We start from the raw sequence: 21,924 nt of genomic DNA, 5'->3' as shown, positions 1-21,924 counted from the left end.
TCTGTCCCTCAGAATAGAATCCTGTCTAAATAAATAGACTACCCAAAACCTCTGTCCTGTTCTAGAAATTATAGATATATAATATTTCCAATATTTTTAAAGATCTGACCCTTTTCCGAGAAACTAACTTATAGGTTCCATGCTTAAAACCAACTGAAGAATGTTGTACTTACTAATTGTGATATCTGGAAAGCTTGAGCTGCAGGTGTTTGAAAATTGTAAATCAGTTACTTTGTTCTAATATAAGCTTTGAGTCAGTGAAATGTGTTTTTTTTTAAATACAGTTTGAGTTTTGTTTTTAGTCAAACTTTTTCATTAGATAACTTGATTTTTTTTAAACTATAACACCCTCAAGTTTGAAAACTGCTCTTTTTATGTGTCAGTTAACAGTTTTGCTCTTCTAGAAGTCTGAATAACTGACTTTCCACTGAAGTACTACATCTTTTTAATTAAGTGTGGTTCAAGACTTAGAAAATAAGGTTGTTTATGCCCTAAAGAGTTTAAAAAAATAAAAAGCAGATACTAAGAAGAAAGGACATAATGAGAAACCCAGAGGGAGGAAATGACTTTGAAGATTAAACAGAGAAAAAATTGTTGCTTCTGGTGGTCGTTATGGCAAAAGTGAACTTCTAGGAGATACTTGAATGAGAAGAGAGGATATCAGAATGTTTAAAAGATCCTTATTTTGGTTCTGCTAACTGTAAGCAAGACTTAACTTACTAATAATTATTTGAAGTAGCAGCTTCAAGTTGACATGCCATTTTTGTTGTGGGCTCTGAAAACTTTACAGGTGCTTTTGTTTTCTGAATCAGAAAATTACTCTTAGCTCGTGCTTTTTCAAAATAGTTAATTTAAACTTTGTTTTTAATACTGGAGGGAAAATAATTGTTTTTAAGCCAGACTAATTGGAGGTCTTTAGATTTCCTCTTTAAGAATTTAAACATATTTAAGATCCTGTCACAGGGTGCAAAAAAGTTACCAGACAACTACTAGTCTGTCTAGTACAAAAGATTAGGGGTAGGAAGGCCACTTTGATCCAAGGGCAACAGTCCTAGTATTTACTTATCTTCCCTTTGTGCACTCTTTTTCTGTTAAGTACACTAGCACTCTTTAAATATAGTTTTATATTTAAATTCTTTGTGGTGTTCTATCGCAACTTTGAAAATTTCCTTCTTACTGAGAGTCTCCCCTTTGGAATGATTTTTTTCCCCACCATAAAGCTTGACGTTAATCTAGTGGTTTTTGTATCATTCACATCATCACAGTTCAGAGACATTAATAACTGTTGCAATGGAAGCAGCATAAACTATTGTTTTTGTATATGCCTGACAAACAGAGTGGATGCTATCAGTTATTTATTTTATCTGTTATTTTGGCCTCTTGCATCTTTTAGCAATAAAGATTTAGCTGACATTGCAGAGGTCTGTGTGAGGCAGCATAGAACGCTGCAGCCTCTTTCACAGCAGTATTGTCTCTGAAAGTGCCCCGAGAGTAAAGCAAGCATTTGGGTAGAGATGCCCTCTTGTGAACTGGAAGCAAAAAGAGAATTGTCAAGGAGATGTTCTTGGTAGAGGATGTTGATCTTGCTCGCTCTCGTGGTTTCTTAGGCCTGATCTTCATTAGGAAAAAAGGTGGCTTTTTACCACATGTTAGCGAATGTATGGTAAAATACAGTGTTCATTTTGACCTGCTAACATGTTAAAACCCTGTCTTGTCCACAGTAAGTTAGCTAAAATGGGAGGAGGAGATGCAAACTAACCTTTTTTCCTAATGTGGATGCTGTGACACTGCATGCCATATTCTTCATAGTGATATTAGTATGTTATTATATCATAGTTATGTATTTTATGCAAGGCATGTGAGGTGTCATTGGAAAGGTTATGGTTTGCTGAATATCTCCTTTTTATATGCATGTATCATTTTTGTATCTGAAGTTATGAATATTGACTATGTATCTATTTCACATGTAGCTATTCCTGGGCAACACCCACTAGGCAAAATGCTCTCTGTCTAGATGGCTGGCTGGGAAGGGCCCATTCAGGTTAATGAGCCATTAGGAAGAAACAATAGGCCTTAGGAGAAGCTTAGCTCCCACCTGGTGAGCTCTTCCTGTGAGTGCTCCAAACGGCCCATGGGGAATGGCTGTGGGACATGTGACCAGGTCACCTGGTTCTGGACTCCATCTTGGGATGTCAGTATTTTTCCACTGACTGGTATGGGAACCAAGCTTTGAAACAAAGGGTTCCTGCCATATGCAAAAGCTATATAAGACAGGGGAGTGACATCATCTTGGTTGTCCACTGACTACCCACCCAAGAAGACTCCTTGAAACACCTGAGGAACAAAGACTGAACTGGGGGAAGTGCTGGACCCAGGCTAAAGGGATTTTTAGCCTGTGAATGAAACATCTGGGGATTCCAAGCTGTAAGCAAGTGTAGCTTGCCCCTTAAGCATCTGCAGCCTGCTTGTGTCATCACTTAGGATGCAGATCTGCTTTTCATATCCAGTCTATTTAGTATATTAAGCTTAGTTTGTGTTTTTGTTTATCTGCTTTGATCTGTTTGCTATCCCTTATAATCACTTGCAATCTATCTTTTGTGGTTAATAAACTTGTTTTTGCTTTATCTAAAACCAGTGTGTGGGAATCGTAACTCGGGGAGAAAGCTGTTGCATATTCCTCTCCACATTGAGGGAGGGGGTGAATTTTATGAGCTTACTCTGTACAGTTCCCTGTGCAGTGCAAGACAGTATAATTTTGGGTTTATACTCCAGAGGGAGTGTGTTCCTTAGAAACTGGGAGGTGCCCTGGCTGAAGCTGTCCCATGCAGGGGCTGGTTAAAGAACCTGCCTGCATGTATTGCAGCTGGGTGTGTCCCCACCTGTATGTGTGCTGGTGAAAGTGCAGGCTGAAGCCCGGAGGGCTTGTCAGCTTGCCAGTAGCAGTACTGTACAGTGTAGAAGGGAGCCTAGGTTGGTGGGTCAGGGGGCTCAGAGGTACCCCAGTTCCGGGTGGCACCCTGGGGGAACCTGTCACAGATGCACCCTTGAAGCCTGAGTTTAAAGGGGGCAGTGCCACTTTGAGATCTATTCAGTTTAAAACATAAGTTAAATAAATTAGATAATGTGTCTGCCCTGATTCCCCTGCCAATGATTTTACAATTACATTTTGCCTTTTAAAAAAATAATTGAGTTTCTCTGTTCCCTGTGCTGTGTGAAAGGTCCGCACAAACAGGAGAAACTGCTTGTCTATACAGGGGAAAGCATGAAACTTACAAAACACTAAGTGCTGTCAGATGTGCTAGGTAAGCAAACTTGAAAAAATATAGCGATATTTCTCTAATCTTTCACTTAGACACATTGGGTGTTGTTTGTAGCAATAGTACATTAAAAAATCAGACAATTTAAGTGAGGCAGTTTTGTCAAATCTCTTAAGGCATTGTCTTCTTTTATTCTTCTGTTTATAAATTGATACTTTTGTAATGTGCTTGGATGCTATGGTGTTAGGTGCACTATCAATGAATGAATAAACATGCAGGTAAGACTTACACAAGGAGCAGGTACATTGAATAAGAAGGGTTACAGTGTGAATTTTCTGACTGCAACTGTACTTTAAATAAAAAAAAACTTGCTTTTGGTTCCTCTTGCGAACCCCTCTCCCAAACCTACTTAATCTGAGCTATTTATTTGAAATGTTCTACTATTAATTATTTTCTGTCCTTTATGGGATTTAAGCTTCACCATTGGAGCTATGTAAAGCTGTCAAACTCTGCTTTGGGTATTTGGGAATAAGGTCTTTGCCAGAAGTCACCATTTCTGTCAGCAAATACTTGTGGTGTTTTATCACGAAGTTCAACCTGCTGAGCCAAGCCTTTGTTGCTAGGACAAAATCTTGCCATTTTCACAGAAAAGCAAAGCCTCTTGTGAAATAATATCTTCTTCTTGTGGGAACTGCTTTTCTCTTTCTAGAAATATTAAAGGCAAAGCTCAAAAATATTCTTCCAGTAGGGATAATTTTTTCTGGTAATTGCAGTGGTTGTCAGGATGGTCAGCACTAACATTGTGAACATAAGCATGGTGTTAATCTAGCACAGTTGCTCTGTCTGTTGCAAAAATGGCTGTTTTTCTGAAAATGTTTCCAAACAGCTACCTTGAACAGTTAGATGCCAGAGACTGATAGTCACTGTAACGAAAGAGTAACGTCTTGCTTACAAGTCTGGCATTGCGAGACTTCAGTTGCCCAAAATTTTAATATTTCTGATTCCCCTGCAGCTACCTCTTAGCTCTTCTAGCTTGTGCTGCCTTTGAGAGCAAGATATGTGCTCCCCCTTGAGCAATACAGATGCAAAAAACAGCCTGTTTTCTTCCCAAATTATAAACTTCAGTGGTTGGAATTGATCAAACAGCAGGGCTCTGTATTCCAAATAAAAAGCATGTTATATACACACTCCTAGGTTGCCTTTAAACAAAGCATCTATTGATGCAGAATGATTCATTGTAAAATAAGTTTTTTAAATCAAATAGGCAACCTTGTACTGGCTGCATCATGTTTAATAAATAATGTCAGTCTTTGTTTGCTATCTTCATCTGTGTTGCATAGACTAGAATGACCGTTATACTGGAGAAGATGCTACAGCCTTTTGCTCCTAGCCAAAATGAAGCTGTTTGAATAACATTGCCATTGCAGAATTGACACCCCCTCCATGCCCCTCTCCCCCCCCCCCCCAAAAAAAAACCCCAAACAAACAAAAACCCAACACCACCAGCATAACTACAACTAAAGGGGGAAAAAACCCTAACTTTCTGTGGAAGCCTGTTCCACATTTTCTATTCTTCTTGCCCAGAAAAGTTGTTTGTTTAAGTGGGATTCATTTCAAAGCACACTGGTCTCTTCTGGAATACATCTGAGTCTAGTACATTTTCTGGTTTTAGTGATAAGCATTTATATAGAGCTATAACATGGTTTTTAAAAAGGAATTATTTTTTTCTGTTTTACTTCCTTTTGATGCATTGGAAGATGTATTTTAATACGTTCATTCTAAGATGTATTTATTCTTAAAATAATTTGAATTTTTTTAAAAAAGTAGTTTAATTATGATTAAGACAACAGTCAGACAGGGAGTTGCTATTTCAAGTTTGGTTGGCCTGTGATATTCCTGGGAGGCATCTCTCTTTAACTGCTCATCAAAACAGAGAAATTTCATTAAGTAATACCTTTAATCTGCCCATTTTGTTTTAGCAGAATTATCGTAGGGTTATTGTATAGCTGAAATAGCAGAAACTAGATCACTTATTTTGTAGTTATCTTCCTTAACTATAAAGATTTTTCTTAAATGTTTTATGTACTGAACTGAAAGTAACAAATGCAAAAAGCAAATAGTTTTTTTTTTTAAATTCAATGGCTAAGATTTGTAAACATCTAAAGTTAGGTTCCATATGAAGTCTACAGTATGGTGCTTAAATAAGTGGCCTGACTTGAGGCAGCTTATTTAGTTTGCCTTACTCTAGACATTTACTTTTAAAAAAAAATCTTTCCTTGTATTTCTAGTGCATAATCTGCAAACACATCACGACTGAAGGTAACAGTCCTAATTAGTATAGTGGAGCTCACTTAAGCATGTGTCTTATACAGGAATAAAGCTGATCAGATACCACATTTTCTGTGTAATCCAATCAAACCATCCACTGACACACAAAAGAGCTCTTTTAAGAAGAAATCTCACAAGACCCTTGATATTTTCAGGGTTTATTCTGTAGCTGACAAACTGATCATTCCACTAAAGTAAAATGTGTAAAAAATAAAATAAACTGATTTGTACATTAGAGTATCACAATACAAACTGCATTAGTCTAAAACCTGGTCGACACGTAGATTTTTGTACTGGTGTAACTGTTTCAGTTAAGGGGGTGGCTTTTACTTATACAGTCCTGGTGTGGATGAGTTATCCTGACATAAAGCTGCCTTACATCAGGGCTTGGCTACTCTTGAGAGTTAGAGCGCATTAAAGCAGCCCTGGGCGCCCTAACTCATGACGTGTCCACACTGGCAAGGCACATAAAGCGCTCTGACTCCGCTGCTGGAGTGCTCCTGGTAATCCACCTCCACGAGAAGCTCCCTGCTGGAGTGCCGCAGCACCAGTGTGGATGCCCTGGTCTATTAATGCGCTCTGATCAGAAGTGTCCCACAATGCCTGTTCACTCTGGTCATCACTTTGAAATCTACTGCCCTGCCCTGAGTTGACCAACCGCCCTTTAAATTCTCTGGGAATTTTGAAATTCCCCTGCCTGTTTGCTCAGCCAGGCGTGGAGTGCTCTCAGTGAATCTTTCCCGGTGACCATGCCGCCACGCACCATGCGAGCCCTAGTATGGAGCAATGGCGAGAGGCTGGACCTCATCAGTGTTTTGGGGAGGAAGCTGTCCAGTCCCAGCTGTGCTATAGGAATTTCGATACCTTCGGGCAGATATCAAGGGACATGATGCAAAGGGGCCATGACCGAGATGCACTGCAGTGCAGGGTTAAAGGAAAGGAGCTGCGGAATATGTACTGCAAAGCTCATGAGGCAAATCGCCACTCCGGTGCTGCCCCCGCAACCTGCTGTTTCTACAAAGAGCTGGACGCAATACTTTGGGGGCGACCCCACCTCCACTCCGAAGACCACTATGGACACTTCAGAGTCCAGTTCAACAAGGCAGGAGGAGGAGGAAAGTGGGAGCGAGGGTGCTGATGCATGCAGCCAGGAGCTGTTTTCAAGCCAGGAGGAAGGTAGCCAGTCGCAGCAGATGATGCTTGGTGAAGAACAAACACCAGCGGAGGTGCCTGGTAAGCAGCTTTTATTTTGGGAAGGAAGTTGTTTGGTGCGGGCTCTTGGGGCGAGGAGGGTTGCAGGGTTAGGCTGCATGCACGCATAGATGCAGAACAGGGCGTTGATGTGCTCTATCACATCATGGGTAATCGGCCTCAGTGATCTTTTCAATGGTCTCATGCAGAAGCTGGGCAATCCGCTTGCGCAGGTTCCTTGGCAGAGCTACTGTGCTCCTTGTCCCAGTAAGGCTAACATGTCCGCGCCACGGTGCCATGACGGGCGGGGGGACCATTGCTGCACACAGGCAAGCCGCATGTGGGCCAGGGCGGAAGCCACATAGTAGTAGAAGACCCTCCCAGGTCACCCTCAGCAGCGAGATATCTTCCAGGATGAACTCATCCTATGGAAAATGTGGGTACAGTGTTCAATATAGGGCCCCCTGCAGCTGTTGGCTCTCCCCAAAGTACAGAACCCCAGAGGACAGTACGGCCGTGAACCAATCAGTTCCCCTTGCCCCTGTGCTTACTCAACATTTTGGGGCTCCTGTGGGTTGTATGTGCTCGCTTTGGGACGGGCACTTTCTGCTATTGTGTACGCTGTACTTGTCTTTAAGTATGGCCAAATCATTTCTCTCTCTGGTATGAACAATGCTGCCTCTGCTAAGTGTTGTATTATGGCTTTACAGATGCAACCTTGAGATCCCAGCCATCCTTGTTACCAGTGGCCGAAAGACTCTAAAGAATCAGGAAGCAGACATGTAGAAGTAAAGACGACATGCTGCATGAACTAATGCAGCACTCCCTTAATGAAAATCAATAAGTGCAGGAGTGGCGGGAGAGTGAAAGGAGCATCCACCAGCAGAATGCGGATCGCCGGCACCAAAGCACAGAGTGGCTGCTAAGCATCATGGAGCACCAAGTGGACTCGATACAGGCACTTGTAGCAATGCAGGCAGAGCACTTCTGTGCCTGTCCCCCTCTGCAGCCCTTGTCACAAAACTCTTTCCCTTGTGCCCCCTTGTCACCGCCAACCCACTTTCCCCAACATCCAGGTTCTTATCGCCACCAGCTGCCTCCAACACCCGTAGCTTCACCACCCAGCCCTGCAAACTATGACGCTTACCCACTGCACTCAACCCCCATCACCATGCAGTATAGCCATCCTGAAGTGCAGCACTCATTGCCCAGCACTCCAGACAGGAAGGCTGAGTATGATAACAGGACATACGCAAATCTGTGATTGTACCGTTCCCCAATCAACCCCGTTCCCTCGTCCCAAACAGCACAGCTATGTCATGCCCTTTCTGTTTCCCAAGCAGTTGTTTCTTTTCAATAAATGAATTTTATTTTCAAAAAATGAATTTTTTGGCTTTGAAAACATTCTTTAATATTGCTTTAAGTAAAAGATTCCGTAGCCCAGGAAAGCAACAGGCACTGCAAGTCAGCGCATCATACGAAGCGCAGATTCCTACTAACATTGGAACCACTGCACTTCACTCCCGTGCAGGGCACCAAACATTACTGATGGCTTTCAGCCTCAAATTGCTCCCATAAGGCATCCCTAGTCCTTGCAGCCCTGCGCTGGGCCCCTCTAATAGCCCTGCTCTCTGGCTGTTCAAATTCCCCCTCCAGGTGTTGAACCTCTGAGTTCCATGCCTGAGTGAATCTTTCACCTTTTTCTTCACAAATGTTATGGAGGGTACAGCACGCAGATATAACCGCGGGGATGTTGTCATTGGCCAGGTCCAGCTTCCCATACAGACAGCGCCAGCGGCCCTTTAAAGGGCCAAAAGCACACTCCACAGTCATTCTGCACCGACTCAGCCTGTTGTCGAACCGCTCCTTGCTGCTGTCAAGGCTCCCTGTGTAGGGTTTCATGAGCCATCGCATTAAAGGATAAGCGGAGTCTCCAAGGATTACAATGGACATTTCGACTTTCCTTACGGTGATCTTCTGGTCTGGGAAGCAAGTCCCAGCTTTCAGCTTCCTGAACAGGCCTGTGTTCTGAAAGATGCATGCGTCATGCGCCTTTCCGGACCAGCCTGCATTAATGTCAATGAAACGCCTACAGTGATCCACAAATGCCTGGAGAACCATAGAGAAATACTCCTTCCGATTTATATACTCGTAGGCTAGGTGGGCTGGTGCTAGAATTGGAATATGCATCACATCTGTCGCCCTGCCACTGTTAGGGAAAACCCATTTGTGCAAAGCCAGCCACAATGTCATGCATGTTACCCAGAGTCACGGTTCTTCTGAGCAGGATGTGATTAATGGGCCTGCAAACTTGCATTAACAGGATTCCAATGGTCGACTTCCCCACTCCAAACTGGTTAGTGACCGATCGGTAGCTGTCTGGAGTTGCCAGCTTCCGGATTGCAATAGCCACCCGCTTCTCCACTGTCAGGGCAGCTCTCAATCTCGTGTCCTTGCGTCTCAGGGTGGGGACAAGCTCAGCACACACTCCCATGAAAGTGGCTTTTCTCATCCAAAAGTTCTGCAGCCACTGCTCGTCATCCCAGTCTTGCATGACGATGTGATCCCACCACTCAGTGCTTGTTTCCCAAGCCCAAAAGCAGCATTCCACGGTGGTGAGCATGTCCATGAATGCCACAAGCAATCTTGAGTTGTATACGTTATGTGAGTCAACATCGTCGGACTCCTCACTGTCAGCTTGTAGCTTAAGGAGTAACTCGACTGCAATTTGTGATGCGCTGGCGAGACCCATCAGCATATTCCTCAGCACTTTGGTCTCCATTCCTGCAGACCGAAAGGGAAGACAGAGCGCTCAGTACAAATACTGTTGAAAGATGGGGCCAATTGTGGACGGAAGCACAGGGATTGCTGGGATGCGAAGTGATGCATATCGGGGCATTGGGACAGGACCCAGAATGCCCCCGCACTACAAGCCACAGCGCCAGAATGGGAAGAGGTGCTCTGTGGGATAGGTGCCCATAATGCACCACTTCTAATGCTGCTGAAGTGCCGCAAATGTGGCCAGTGTGAACACACTGCAGCGCTTTCCCTGTTGCGCTCTCTGAGGGCTGGTTTAACTCTCAGCATTCTACATCTGCAAGTGTAGCCATGCCCTAACAGTATAACTTATTCCCTGTCATGTACAGGAATAAGTTATACTGGTATTAGCACTTTTATAGCAGTATAACCATGTCCTTGTACCGCTTTGACAATAGCGGTATCGTTAAAGTGGAACAACTTCTGCGTGTGGACATGCATCACTGCCTTGTTTCACTGACCCTTTGGCATACGTTTAGATGCTGTCCCCATACCTCTTTCACAGCTGCTTGTTAGACACCTAATATTACCCTAGTGCAAACTGCCAGTTTTCCTCCAGTCTTCTTAAAATGGTGTACACTGGACTGTGGGTCTTCATCTTGTCCTAGAGTGTAAGGACTGGAAAGAAAAGCTTTGCTAGCATCTCAGGTCACCCCACCACATTCTTTCTCTCTGTGGTGTTGGAATAGGCATTTTTTTGCTACGGTGGGTATGAGGGGGAGGTTACCAGTTGCATTAATGGTGGTAGGTAGTTCAGTACAATTCTCACCCTGAAGATTAAACAGTTTTTCTGGTTTTACTCCTGTTTTTCCCCAAGTCTCTTCCCAGTTTCTTCTCGTTAGACTGAGGCCTGGTCTACACTTAAAATTTATACTGGCATCAGGGGTGTGAACCCTGCCACTCCCCTCACCCCCTTGCAACATAGCTATGCTGACAAAACTCGCAGTGTAGATGCAGCTAACATTGTTTGGGGAAGTGTTGTTCTCTGCTGGCAGAAAAACTCCTTCAGTTGGTGTACGCTGCGTCTATGCTAGGGGGCTATGCCGACACAGCTAGGCCAACATAGCTATGCTGGCATAGGCTCTGTAGTGTGGACACAGTGAGAATGTGGTCTCTGATTACCTTTGGTTGTATGTACCACCTCCCTCTGAGGTGGCTTCTGCTTTGGAGAAGGGGACACTGAGGCCTGATTTACACAGAAAAGAGACTATGCTGATGTAAATCAGGTGTACGCAGCGCTAATTCAGCGGAGGATTTGTTTTGCTACTGTAGCATTTTAAGTATAGTCTTAGCCTGAGGCTCTCCATAACCACCTTTTAAAATCCTCATAGGGCTCATTCAGCCCTTCCTCCCTCCCCCCCGTCCCCCCGGGAAGATAAATTGAGGTCAGTTCATGTGGTGTAGCTGTCTTTTCAGTTAGGTATTAAACACAGAAGTTCTGTCCACCATGTGTGGACGGGAAAGATTTTATGGCTGGTAGATTGCCACCCTTACCCAAAGATGGCTGCATTGTAGAAGCGCTGTCTATATTTGATTTGTAAAGCACTTTGGGATCTTTCAAGGGGGCGTATGCTATGTAAATGTAAAATAATATTCATTCTTTCAAAGTAATGCCCTGCGTTCCTAATGTTGAAGACCGTTTGAGCTGTCACTTGGAACATAGTTACGTACTGCCTTTGCCCACACAGTCCCTGTGCTTTCAGACTAATTATTTTGTAAAAGGCTTTGAGAGACTTGGAGTATGAAAGACATTTTATAAAACCAGTGTCTCTATTCCACCCACTTGCGGGCTCATTCTGTAAGGTGCTAAGCACCCTCAATTCTTACTTTCAATGGGAGATAAGGGAGATCAGCACCTTTCAGAGGAAGCACATAACCTTGTATGGTTAGGCTTGTAAGCATTTGAGGAAGAGATGTAAATTGCCCATATCAACTTGTTCGATATTTTTTTTTTTTGGTTCTATGACTCTTTTGCATCACTATTAGGGCCCTGATTTCCACCTGCTTTATGTACCTACCTATGAGAGCCAGCTTTGTTACTGTCCCGCTGGAGAAGGAGAACAGGACAGGGCTGCTTTAGAATAAGAGCATCCAGATTTTACAAGAGAGCCATAATGGCGATTTTGTCAGCAGCCAGAGGGCCGCACCCGATTTGCATAACTTACCTGCAGTTTCAAGTAGTCTGTAAAATGGACTGTTTTATTTATAGTAGCAAGTTCATCACAGCTAAAATTGTGAAGCTGTGTGCCAAAGTGTCGTATTCCAAACCTGCCACTGAAAAGTGTGCCAAATTTGGATACCCTGGTTTTGAAAGGGGGGAGAGCACCTATAGATTTGCCAGTGCTGCATATGTGAAAGATATAAAACCTCATCTTTCCACAGGGGATGGGATAGGCCTGTGGGAGTGGCTGGAGAGGCATGTGTATTCTTGTCGTTGAAGATCTGGCAGTGTGGAGAGGCGTAGGTGTTTTGACTACTAACTATCTGTGTGTCTTCCTCTGTCCTCTGGGTTGCTCCTCCTTCCTCTGCTAGAGCAGCCCTATCCACTGGCTGATCTGTCATTTTGGAATTGTCATGTTGCAAAGGTTACTCCTGTTGTCATGTTTTCATAGGTTGGGACTGCACTTTCCAAAAGTGCTGCTGTGCAGGACAGTCAGAAGTAACAATACAACATTGCCAAAATCCATTCCATTTCTAAGAGGTACAGTGGACACTAAATGCCATCCCTTTTCCACGCTGCCTGAGAAGCAATGTCACATTTGCACACGCTGTGCACAATATGACTAACTTGGCAATAGCCAGCAGAAAACATCTATAACCGGACTTTGGAAATAGATTAATACGTGGGTGGGCAAACTACGGCCCGGGGGCCACATCCTGCCCTTCAGAGATTTTGATCCAGCCCTCGAGCTCCCTCTGGGGAGCAGGGTCTTGGGCTTGCCCTCCTCTGGCGCTCCAGTCATAGAATCATAGAAGATTAGGGTTGGAAGAGACCCCAGGAAGTCATCTAGTCCAACCCCCTGCTCAAAGCAGGACCAACCACAACTAAATCATCCCAGCCAGGGCTTTGTCAAGCTGGGCCTTAAAAACCTCTAAGGATAGAGAGTCCACCACCTCCCTAGGTAACCCAGTCTGGTGCTTCACCACCCACCTAGTGAAAGTGTTTCCTAATATCCAACCTAGACCTCCCCCACTGCAACTTGAGACCATTGCTCCTTATTCTGTCATCTTCCACCACTGAGAACAGCCTAGCTCCATTCTCTTTGGAACCCCGCTTCAGGTAGTTGAAGGCTGATATCAAATCTCCCCTCACTCTTCTCTTCTGCAGAATAAATAACCCCAGTTCCCTCAGCCTCTCCTCATAAGTTATGTGCCCCAGTCCCCTAATCATTTTCGTTGCCCTCTGCTGGAATCTCTCCAATTTGTCCACATCCCTTCTGTAGTGGAGCGGCCCAAAACTGGATGCAATACTCCAGATGTGGCCTCACCAGTGCCGAATAGAGGGGAATAATCACTTCCCTTGATCTGCTGGCAGTGCTCCTACTAATACAGCTCAGTATGCCATTGGCCCTCTTGGCAACAAGGGCACACTGTTGACTCGTATCCAGCTTCTTGTCCACTGTAATCCCCAGGTTCTTTTCTGCAGAACTGCTGCTTAGTCAGTCGGTCCCTCAGCCTGTAGCAGTGCATGGGTTTCTTCCTTCCTAAGTGCAGAACTCTGCATTTGTCCTTGTTGAACCTCATCCGATTTCTTTTGGCCCAATCCTCCAATTTGTCTTGGTCACTCTGGATCGTATCCCTACCCTCCAGCATATCTACCTCTCCCCCCAGCTTAGTGTCATCTGCGAACTTGCTAAGGGTGCAATTAATCCATCATCCAGATAATTAATAAAGATGTTAAACAAAACCACCTCCAGGACTGACCCCTGGGGCACTCTGCTTGCTACTGGCTGTCAACTAGACAATGAGCCATTGATCACTACCCGTTGAGCCCAGAAGCAGCGGCACGACCCCACTCTGGCCCCTACACGTAGGGGCAGCCAAAGGGCTTGGCACTCTGCCCTCGCTCCAAGTGCCCCCAGGAACCACGGCCAATGGGAGCTGCAGGGGCGGCATCTGCGGACGGGGCAGTGTGCAGAGCTGCTTGGCTGCACCACTGCATAGGAGCTGGAGAGGGGATATGCTGCTGTTTCTGGGAGCTGCTTGAGGTAAGCGCTGCCTTGAACCTGCACCCTTGACCCCCCCCACGCCCCAACCTATATCCCCCTCCTGCCCTCTGAACCCCTTGATCCCAGCCCAGAGCACCCTCCTGCACCCCAAATCCTCATCCCCAGTCCCACTCCAGAGCCAGCTCCCCAACCACCTGCCCCAGCCCGGAACCCCTTCATGCACACTGAACTCCTCATTTCTGGCCCCACCACAGAGCCCTCACCCCCTCCCACACCTCAGTCTCCAATTTCATGAGCATTCTTGGCCCGCCATACAATTTCCTTACCCAGATTTGGCCCTCGGGCCAAAAAGTTTGCCCACCCCTGGATTAATAGAATGAGAGTAAGCTGATAATTTTTGTTTCAAAGAGTTCATTACCTAGGATTTGCCTCCATCCTATGATAGGAATTAAAAAAAGATAATTTATCCTGGGAGTGGAAAACATAATTGCCCTGTTCTGTACACTCCCCTGAAGCTCTGGTGTGGTATGGTATCGGGGACAGATACTGGGCAAGATGGATCATGGTCTGACCAAGTATGGGAACTCTTATATTCTTATAATTGGCCATAAACAATAAATCCCATGAAAGAATATTCTGTCTCTTCTAGTTTTGAGTCAGTTACAAGAGTAAAACCTAAACTGAGTCTTCACATTCATTCATTTTCAATTTTTGCAGTTTGTTTTAATGTATTGCCTTGAGTAGCCCTTGTTCAGGAAGCAACATGAAAAACCACCTTGTTTTTCATCTCTGCGGAGCCCTGAGCTCTAGCCAGGTTTTGCACAAAAGCTTAGCCAGTGGTTTCTTAACATGTGACCAAACTCATTATTTTTATTGATTTACTTTTAAAATACGTCCTGCTTTCAGATTAAAGTAGTAAGTTTTTCTTTAATGTTGTGGGTTCAGCAGAATAATTTTGATTGAGATCTTGGTTCGTTTTTTAGAAATGTATGGGGATGAACAGGCCAGTTTAGTAGCACTTAGTGACCCTGCATCATGATTGTTGTCATGAACTTCTGTTAATTACAGAGGAGAAAATTATCTTTCTCTGTGCCTGGTACTTAGAGAGGGAGCAAGTTGCTTGCTGACTACATAATTGCCACAAAATTGTGTGCACTGGTTAGAATACGGGTGCCTTGTGAGCAGATTAGATATCAGGCTGTGCTTTACTGATTTTCTTTGGCTTTAATGTCTCAATTGAAAGTTTCTATCTCCTACCTGGATAAATAGATGTATAATTTTCAAGTGATGTGCAGATTACTTATACAGCAAGAGTAAAAATGCATTCACCAAAAAAAATCTCCCCAGCAATTCTTCTCTATTTCTATGTAAAAGATAAAATGGAGTGGTAGGATATCACTGCAATTAGTCTAAATGCCAAGGTGGATTGTTCAGAGTCTGTGCTCTTCAAGATTCTCAGATAGTTTTAATGTTATAATTATCTGAGGAAGTTGCAACATCTGAAAAGAGCTTTGTGGAGAGACAAATGTCGTCAGACATTTCTGGTTATCTTTTAAATTTTGTGAGAGTACTTAATACACCTGTCTTAATCTCCTTGCTCTATGAAATTGAAGTGTAGTTTTACCTTTCTAAAGGACCCGTTAATGCTGGTACTTCCATTTCAGTGACTTCTGTGTCACATTTGCTCAGTTTATCAGCCAGGGTAAGGTTTTCTCCCTTCTAGTCACAAACCTCAGTGGACTGCAAGTGAAATTGGAGACGTTTGGTGCTTCAGACACTGGCATCAACAGTAAAAAAAATAATTAGAACTCGGCTGGCAATTTTTGTCAAAATAAAATAGTTTGTTCTTGTGCAACCATGTTAGCTCTGCAATACTTACAGTTATAAAAATTTAAAAACTCATTACATTAAGTAGATAGGACACGGAGAAATATAAGTAGCAGATATGTGCAGTAAGAAGATGAAGTTTTAGTTTACATTTTGATGAAAATTGAACTTTAAATTCCCAAATGAAAATTTTATCTGTAGAGCTTTTCAAAACTGTAGTAAGTAATAAAGGCATTGGATTCACAACGGTGCATTAGTCTTAGGCTTTAAGACCAGGAGGGACCATTGTGCTCACCTAGTTTGACCTCCAGCTTCACACAAGCTGGAGAATGTTGAGCAGCTAGTGTGTCCCATTCCATGTGCAAGAGCATGGTTTTGGTTGTTTTTTTGTTTGCTTGTTACATGTCTTTCCTATGCTGGGATCTGATGACAGTGGAGCTTCTCTTTTAGACTTTAATAGACATTTCATACAAAATCAAGGATAATCTTACTTTAGAAAAATTGCTAGATCTGAGGTACTTTTTTTTTTCCTCTCCTTACAGAGCTTGGTTATGATCCATATAACCCTGAGCTTCCCAAGCCTTCAACCCAAATAGCGAATGGCACTTTGGGTGACATTGCAGTATCAACCCCTAGCATTCTGCAGCTGGAGTTGGTCAACAAGGCCATCGAAGAGGTCAGATATGAAGTTGAGAGAGAGCAGAAAAAGTATGAGGAGTTATTGGAGACAACAAAGGAATACAGCACATCTGAGGCTTCTTCACTTATTTCCAAAACACCTGTGTCAGCTGCTGTGACAAAAACAGACTCTTTAGAATATAACCCAGGTAGCTATAACTTGAATAATAACACAGACTACAACCCTACGCCTTTGGCTGCTGCTAGTTCAAGTAAATACACCTTGGATATGTTTGACAATGCAAAATCCAAAGGTAGTTCATTGGAATATGTTCCCAAGGTTGTAGCTCAGCCTAAAAAATACAGTAGCATTGTCACTAACAATAAGTATGTGATTGACGACTCCAAGCCTTCTACGGACTTGGAATATGACCCTCTTTCAAATTACTCAGCAAGGCTTTTGAGCAAAGCCAGCACAAAGGAGCAGAAGGGGACCAAAAAGAGAAAGGTCTCTAGTTATGGAGAATCTTATTCTCCTTCACGGAAAAAGCACTGTAATGTATCCAGTAACTATGAAACGTATGCTAAATTCTCTGACTCTGAAGAGGATGTTGACTTGGAATACCAGCCAACCTCTGTTAACCGTTTACAATCTAAAGTCAGTTCTGAAAATGAATCAAGTGATGGGTTGTCCATCAAAGAAAAGAGCACCAAACTGGAAGACCTAAATTCCCGGGAGATGAAAGAAATGGCAGTGCAGTATGACATGGAAGATATTGAAAGTCCGCGGAAAAATCTTGTCAAAGACTTGTCAGAGAAGAATACAAAATTGGCAAAGGCATCTTCTGGCAAGAATGAACAGGATGTTGAAGACAAAGACAGCAAAGAGATTGCAAAAGACAAAATGAAAAAGAAAAAAACAGATGGCAGTAAGCCTCCTTGCCACAAAGAGATGGGCAAGGAGAAAAGTAAAAACACAAAGAAAGAGAGAATAGTCAAGAAAGAAGAAAAATTGAAAATTAAAAATGGAGAAAAAAACTGTAAAGAGAAAAGTATCAAAGCAAAACCTGATGGGAATTCGAAGAAATCTGAAAAAGAGAAATTGGAAAAAGTGGCTAAGAAAGAGAAGTCGTCGAAGTCCACCAGCTGTGCAGCCAGCTCAGGGAAAAGCAAGAATGAGGGGCTCTGGAAGGGAGCTAACACAGAGAAGCTGGAAGGTAGCAAGAAGGACTCCATACTAAAGGCATCTGATCTGAAAAATGGCAAACAAGCCCTGAGGGATAAACACAAAGATAAAGGGAGCAAGACTTCTCCCTCTGATCGTCCAAAAAAGAAGGCAAGCCCCCCGAAAGTGGGGAACTCAAAAGGCAAGTGTAAGCCGAAACAGCGGACGTTGAGCCACATTGACCTATTTGGAGATGAGAGCGGGGAGGAGGAGAAGGTGGGCCAACCTCCGGCTACATTTCCAAACATGAGCTCAGACTCCGATGGAGATGATGGCTCCTATGGTTTTCAGAGTGATAATGAAGGGACAAAGAGCATTCAACGCTCCAAACTGTCCAAGTCATCTTCATCCTCCTCAGCCTCTGATGACATTGATTATTCCATCCTGGAGAAAGATTTGGATTATGACTCTGATCCCATGGAAGAGTGCCTCAGAATTTTTAATGAATCCACGGATGTGAAAACAGAAGACAAGGGAAGGCTAGGGAAACAGGTAATGCTCATTCTGAATACAGCACTAGTCAGTCATTCCCCTGCCTCCAAATTTAGATGTTAAACCAACTGCCTTTAGTGTCATTATTCTATTTTTGTTGCCTTTCCCAAGGAGTTGTGGGGGGGGGGAGGGAGACAGGGTGGGGATTTCCCTACAAAGAGTTTAAATTGCTATTCCATTTATAATTTTGACCAATGCTTGAAAGTAGTTGTGGCTTGTGTGCTATTTCCATTCCCATCCCATCAGTAGTTAATTGGGTATCGGAAGTATTATCTAGTTACTATTACTGTGTGTTTTGCTATACTAAACCAGAATTTTGGGGTATGGTTCCTCCCTGCCATATGATGGACACAGCATTGGAATCTGAGTTTTGACATCCATCAGTTTTGAAGTGCTTCACCCTAGCAGTATGGGCAGTTGTTTGTGTCTCCAGCAGGTGTACTGACAACCCCAGCTGTCTAGCTGGATACATCAAAAGCTTGAGAGAATTTCCCGGCCTTTCAGAGGTAACCCAGGCCAGCATCGTTGCTGATAGCCTGGGGACCCCCACTCCTTCATGCAACAGGTTCCACTGAGTGCAGCATGACCAGAAACAGTAGGGCAACCTCTAAGGCAATAAGTTGATGGTGAAAGTAAGCTAGTATAGCTGATGCTTACTGAATTGTGTGGAGGACTGAATGAAGAAAGAGCCCTCCTTAATGGGGAGGCAACTGGCCAGGTAGGAATTGGGTGTGTAGGAAACCCAGGACCTAGACAATTCAGCCAGGTAGCCTACTCTCTTCTATAGCGTTTTCTAGCCCATAACCAATATTTAGTTGGATATTGGGATATTAGCTAGTTCAGGGATTCTCAAACTTCATTGCACCGTGACCCCCTTCTGACAACAAAAATTACTTCATGACCCCAGGAGGTGGGAAGAAAGCCTGAGCCCACCCGAGTCCTGCCACCTCAGGAATGGGGACAAAGCCTGAGCCCCACCACTCTGTGCAGATGGGCCAAAGTTGAAACCCAAGGGCTTCAGCCTTGGGTTGGGGGCCTGTAACCTGAGCCCTGCCATTCAGGGCTGAAGCTGTCGGGCTTCTGCTTTGGCTCCAGGTGGTGGGGCTTGGGCTTTAGCCCTGGGCCCCAGCAAGTCTAATGCCAGCCCTGGCAACCCCATTAAAACCAAGTCGTAACCCATGTTGGGGTCTGGACCAACAGTTTGAGAACCGCTGATCTAGTTGATACTTTTAAAGGGAACCTCAGAAAGCCTACGTTTGCCATTTTAAATTCTCATCGTTCAGTTCCTGAATAAGGATTCCCCTCCATCCATACATGAATAGTGTAAACTCTTAAGTGGAGGGAAGAATTACTCAGCATGATACAAAAGGTATTTGGAGGAATGGGATAAAATAAAGAAAAAGAACATTTATCTGAAAAGCTGCCTAACACTGAGATCCCTATGGTTGTGGCATAGTCTCCAAATTAAGTGTAGAAAGCCTCATCCTTGGAGACATTTAAAACTAAGTAGGGCAAAGAACTAGAAAACACGCTGTCAGTAATAATCCTTTAGTGGTCTCTGGGATGATAGGGTAGAAACAAACTAATCTTATCCTCCATCTTTTTGACATCCGAGTTAACGAGACAATGAGGAGAAACCCTCAGCTAAATGCATGTCTGGCTGTAAATGAACAGAAGCACTTGATTTCATGTCAAACATAATGCTGTTAAGTTTTCTATTGGGGATCACTTCATTTTCACCATAGCAGGTGTTTCTGGAAATCAAACTGGGAATAGACTCTAGAAAAGACCTGACTTCCTTTATTCAAAGAAGCCCCGAAAACCTTTATCGCCAATATTATCTTTTAGGCACATCTGACTGCAATGAAGAGTACCAAAGAGTTACATTTAGCTGAGACAGATGTATTGTATTGGCTCACTATGTCCGGAGTAAGGCTTCATAGGTGAAGTTGAGATAACTAGATGCATTTGGCATGTTTTGAACAAAGCATGATATTAAAAGACACATGCTCCTAAGCAATTGAGAAGTCGCTGATTGTCATCGACTGAAACCACAGCTGCTGTATGGAGAAGAGAATTTTGCCCCATGAAAGAATGATCAGCTAATAAAGCTTCTGATTCCAGATATTACTTGCTGTAATGGCACTGATCAGAGCCTAACATGCTCTCTTGCTGACAGGTAATGACATTTGTGACACAGAGGTTAGAACCTTGGTGGAAGAAATTATAAAGGAAGTTTACCTGTTACTTGATTCTGCTGGTTTAATAGTTCAGAAGAAAATAATTACTGCTTAAACACATGCGTTCTTTTTATGGTATTTAGGAAAGGGTAGGTGAGAGTTATTTAATTTTCTGTGCTCCCATTGTCAAAAGCCTCGTGCTTTAATAAGAAGGTCCCAACAATAGCAATAAACTCTATGTTGCCAATTTTAAAAGAAAAGAGTTTAACAACATGCCAAGTTGTTTATAGCAGGAAATGTTTATCATCTTCTTTGAACTTTCCAAACGTTGCATAGTGCAAAAATGGTGGAGTTCTTATAACTCTTCTTCCCCTGAAAAAGTATGGAAATGTGGGCTCTACTTCACTTCAATGAAACTGTGCAAATGCAATGTTTTGGTGCAGAATGGAAATGTTCATAGGGTAACATTCTCACAGCAACTAACTGGTCCTTGCAGGCACAGCATTTTATATTCCTTCATCAAGGCTTTAATTTTCCCTTTTTGGAGAAGGATTCCTTCCCTTGCACCCCATATCTATTGAAGATTAAGAGGAGAGAGTTGTTATGGAGAAATTTGTCTTTTAAGAGGGCAAGATCCCTCCGAGTATGTGCTTTTTGAGGTGTGTTCTGCTTTAAAAAAATACATACACATTCTATCGATATGAAGTATGTATGTAAGATTGCACACTGAAATAACACCTATTTTTATTTCTAAAAGCAGCCTGGAGCCCCAGATCTCAATGAGTTGTTAATTTTGAAGGTATTTATAGGGTCATATTTTTAAAAGAGCTCAGCACTCAACAGCTCCTATTTAGGGACCTAACAGGATCATCCTGCTGGGATTATCTGCATATATCTCATCTAATCCGTTCCCTGCCATTGTAGGGGCCTCGGACATAGGTCTTTCCTGTTCTCTGCCTGTGGCACGCAGTTTAGTCTCTCGAGGACTGAAATGCTTTGGTCTAACTCAAGTATTTGGGCTTAATATAGGGGTATCTGGGTGAAATGTAATGGCTTGTGATATGCAGGAGGTCAGACTAGATGATTTAAAGGTACCTTCTGGCCTTAAACGCTGCGGAACTCTAAGTGGTCAGATTTTAAAAAAAAATTAATCTCCTGTTGAGGCCCCTAAATAATTAGGAGCTGGCCAATTTTGAAAACCTGGTCATAAATGTCACAATGGGAACTGGTGGGTGCTGAGCGCTTTTAAAAATCTGGCCCTTGCTTAAGTGAGACCTGAGCTTTTCCTAAGATCACTTCTGTAGTTTTGTCTAAACTCAGTTTCTTTGCGAATGTCAAATTTCGCTCCATTGAGAACTCTTCTAGTGAGTGGCTCTTTTGGAGCGTTAAAAATAAGAATGATCAGAGCGTGGATATGTCTCTAAAAAAGTTAATATGTGCAACACTTACTGTACATGCCTGTATAACTCAAACAGCTAAATAGAGTTTTGTCAACATTTCTAAACAGGTTTGTTTGTTTGCTGGGAACAGCCTGAGGTGTCAGCCCCAAAGTGGCTTTTTATCTGGCAAATCAAGTGTCTGGAAACAGGAGCTTTAATAAGCGTCTTCTCTACTGCAAAGCTGTTGTTTTATTCTGGGTTTCTGCCTTGTGAACAAAGCATCTCTGCGTTTGGCACCACAGTCCCTCGATGGATTAGTCTTGTATATAGCTGCAGGGGTGCATTGTTTGTTAAATGCAGAATAGTGACACGGGAGGCTCAGTGACCTGCAGCTTTTCAAGGTCTGCTCTGTGAGAGATAATTATGTGGGACCAAGAAATT

The 21,924-nt window shown here is 43.3% G+C and overlaps 1 protein-coding gene and 1 long non-coding RNA gene across 5 annotated transcripts in view; both read left to right on the top strand.

Moving 5' to 3' along the window:
- The window catches only part of REXO1 (RNA exonuclease 1 homolog), a 71,660-nt gene that overhangs the window by 9,902 nt on the left and 39,834 nt on the right, over positions 1–21,924 (top strand). For all 4 annotated transcript variants that reach the window (XM_038383816.2, XM_038383813.2, XM_038383815.2 and 1 more), the window contains exon 2: positions 16,132–17,924. In XM_038383816.2, the coding sequence (XP_038239744.1) occupies positions 16,132–17,924 (1,793 nt within the window). The remainder of the gene's footprint in view (positions 1–16,131; positions 17,925–21,924) is intronic.
- On the top strand, positions 6,654–7,749 carry LOC122457448. Its single transcript, XR_006276967.1, has 2 exons — positions 6,654–6,818; positions 7,487–7,749. It is a non-coding gene; the product is annotated as an uncharacterized LOC122457448 (long non-coding RNA).

The sequence above is a fragment of the Dermochelys coriacea genome, chromosome 25, assembly GCF_009764565.3.
Source record: "Dermochelys coriacea isolate rDerCor1 chromosome 25, rDerCor1.pri.v4, whole genome shotgun sequence".
NCBI lineage: Eukaryota > Metazoa > Chordata > Testudines > Dermochelyidae > Dermochelys > Dermochelys coriacea.
This window is presented reverse-complemented; position numbering and strand designations above follow the sequence as displayed.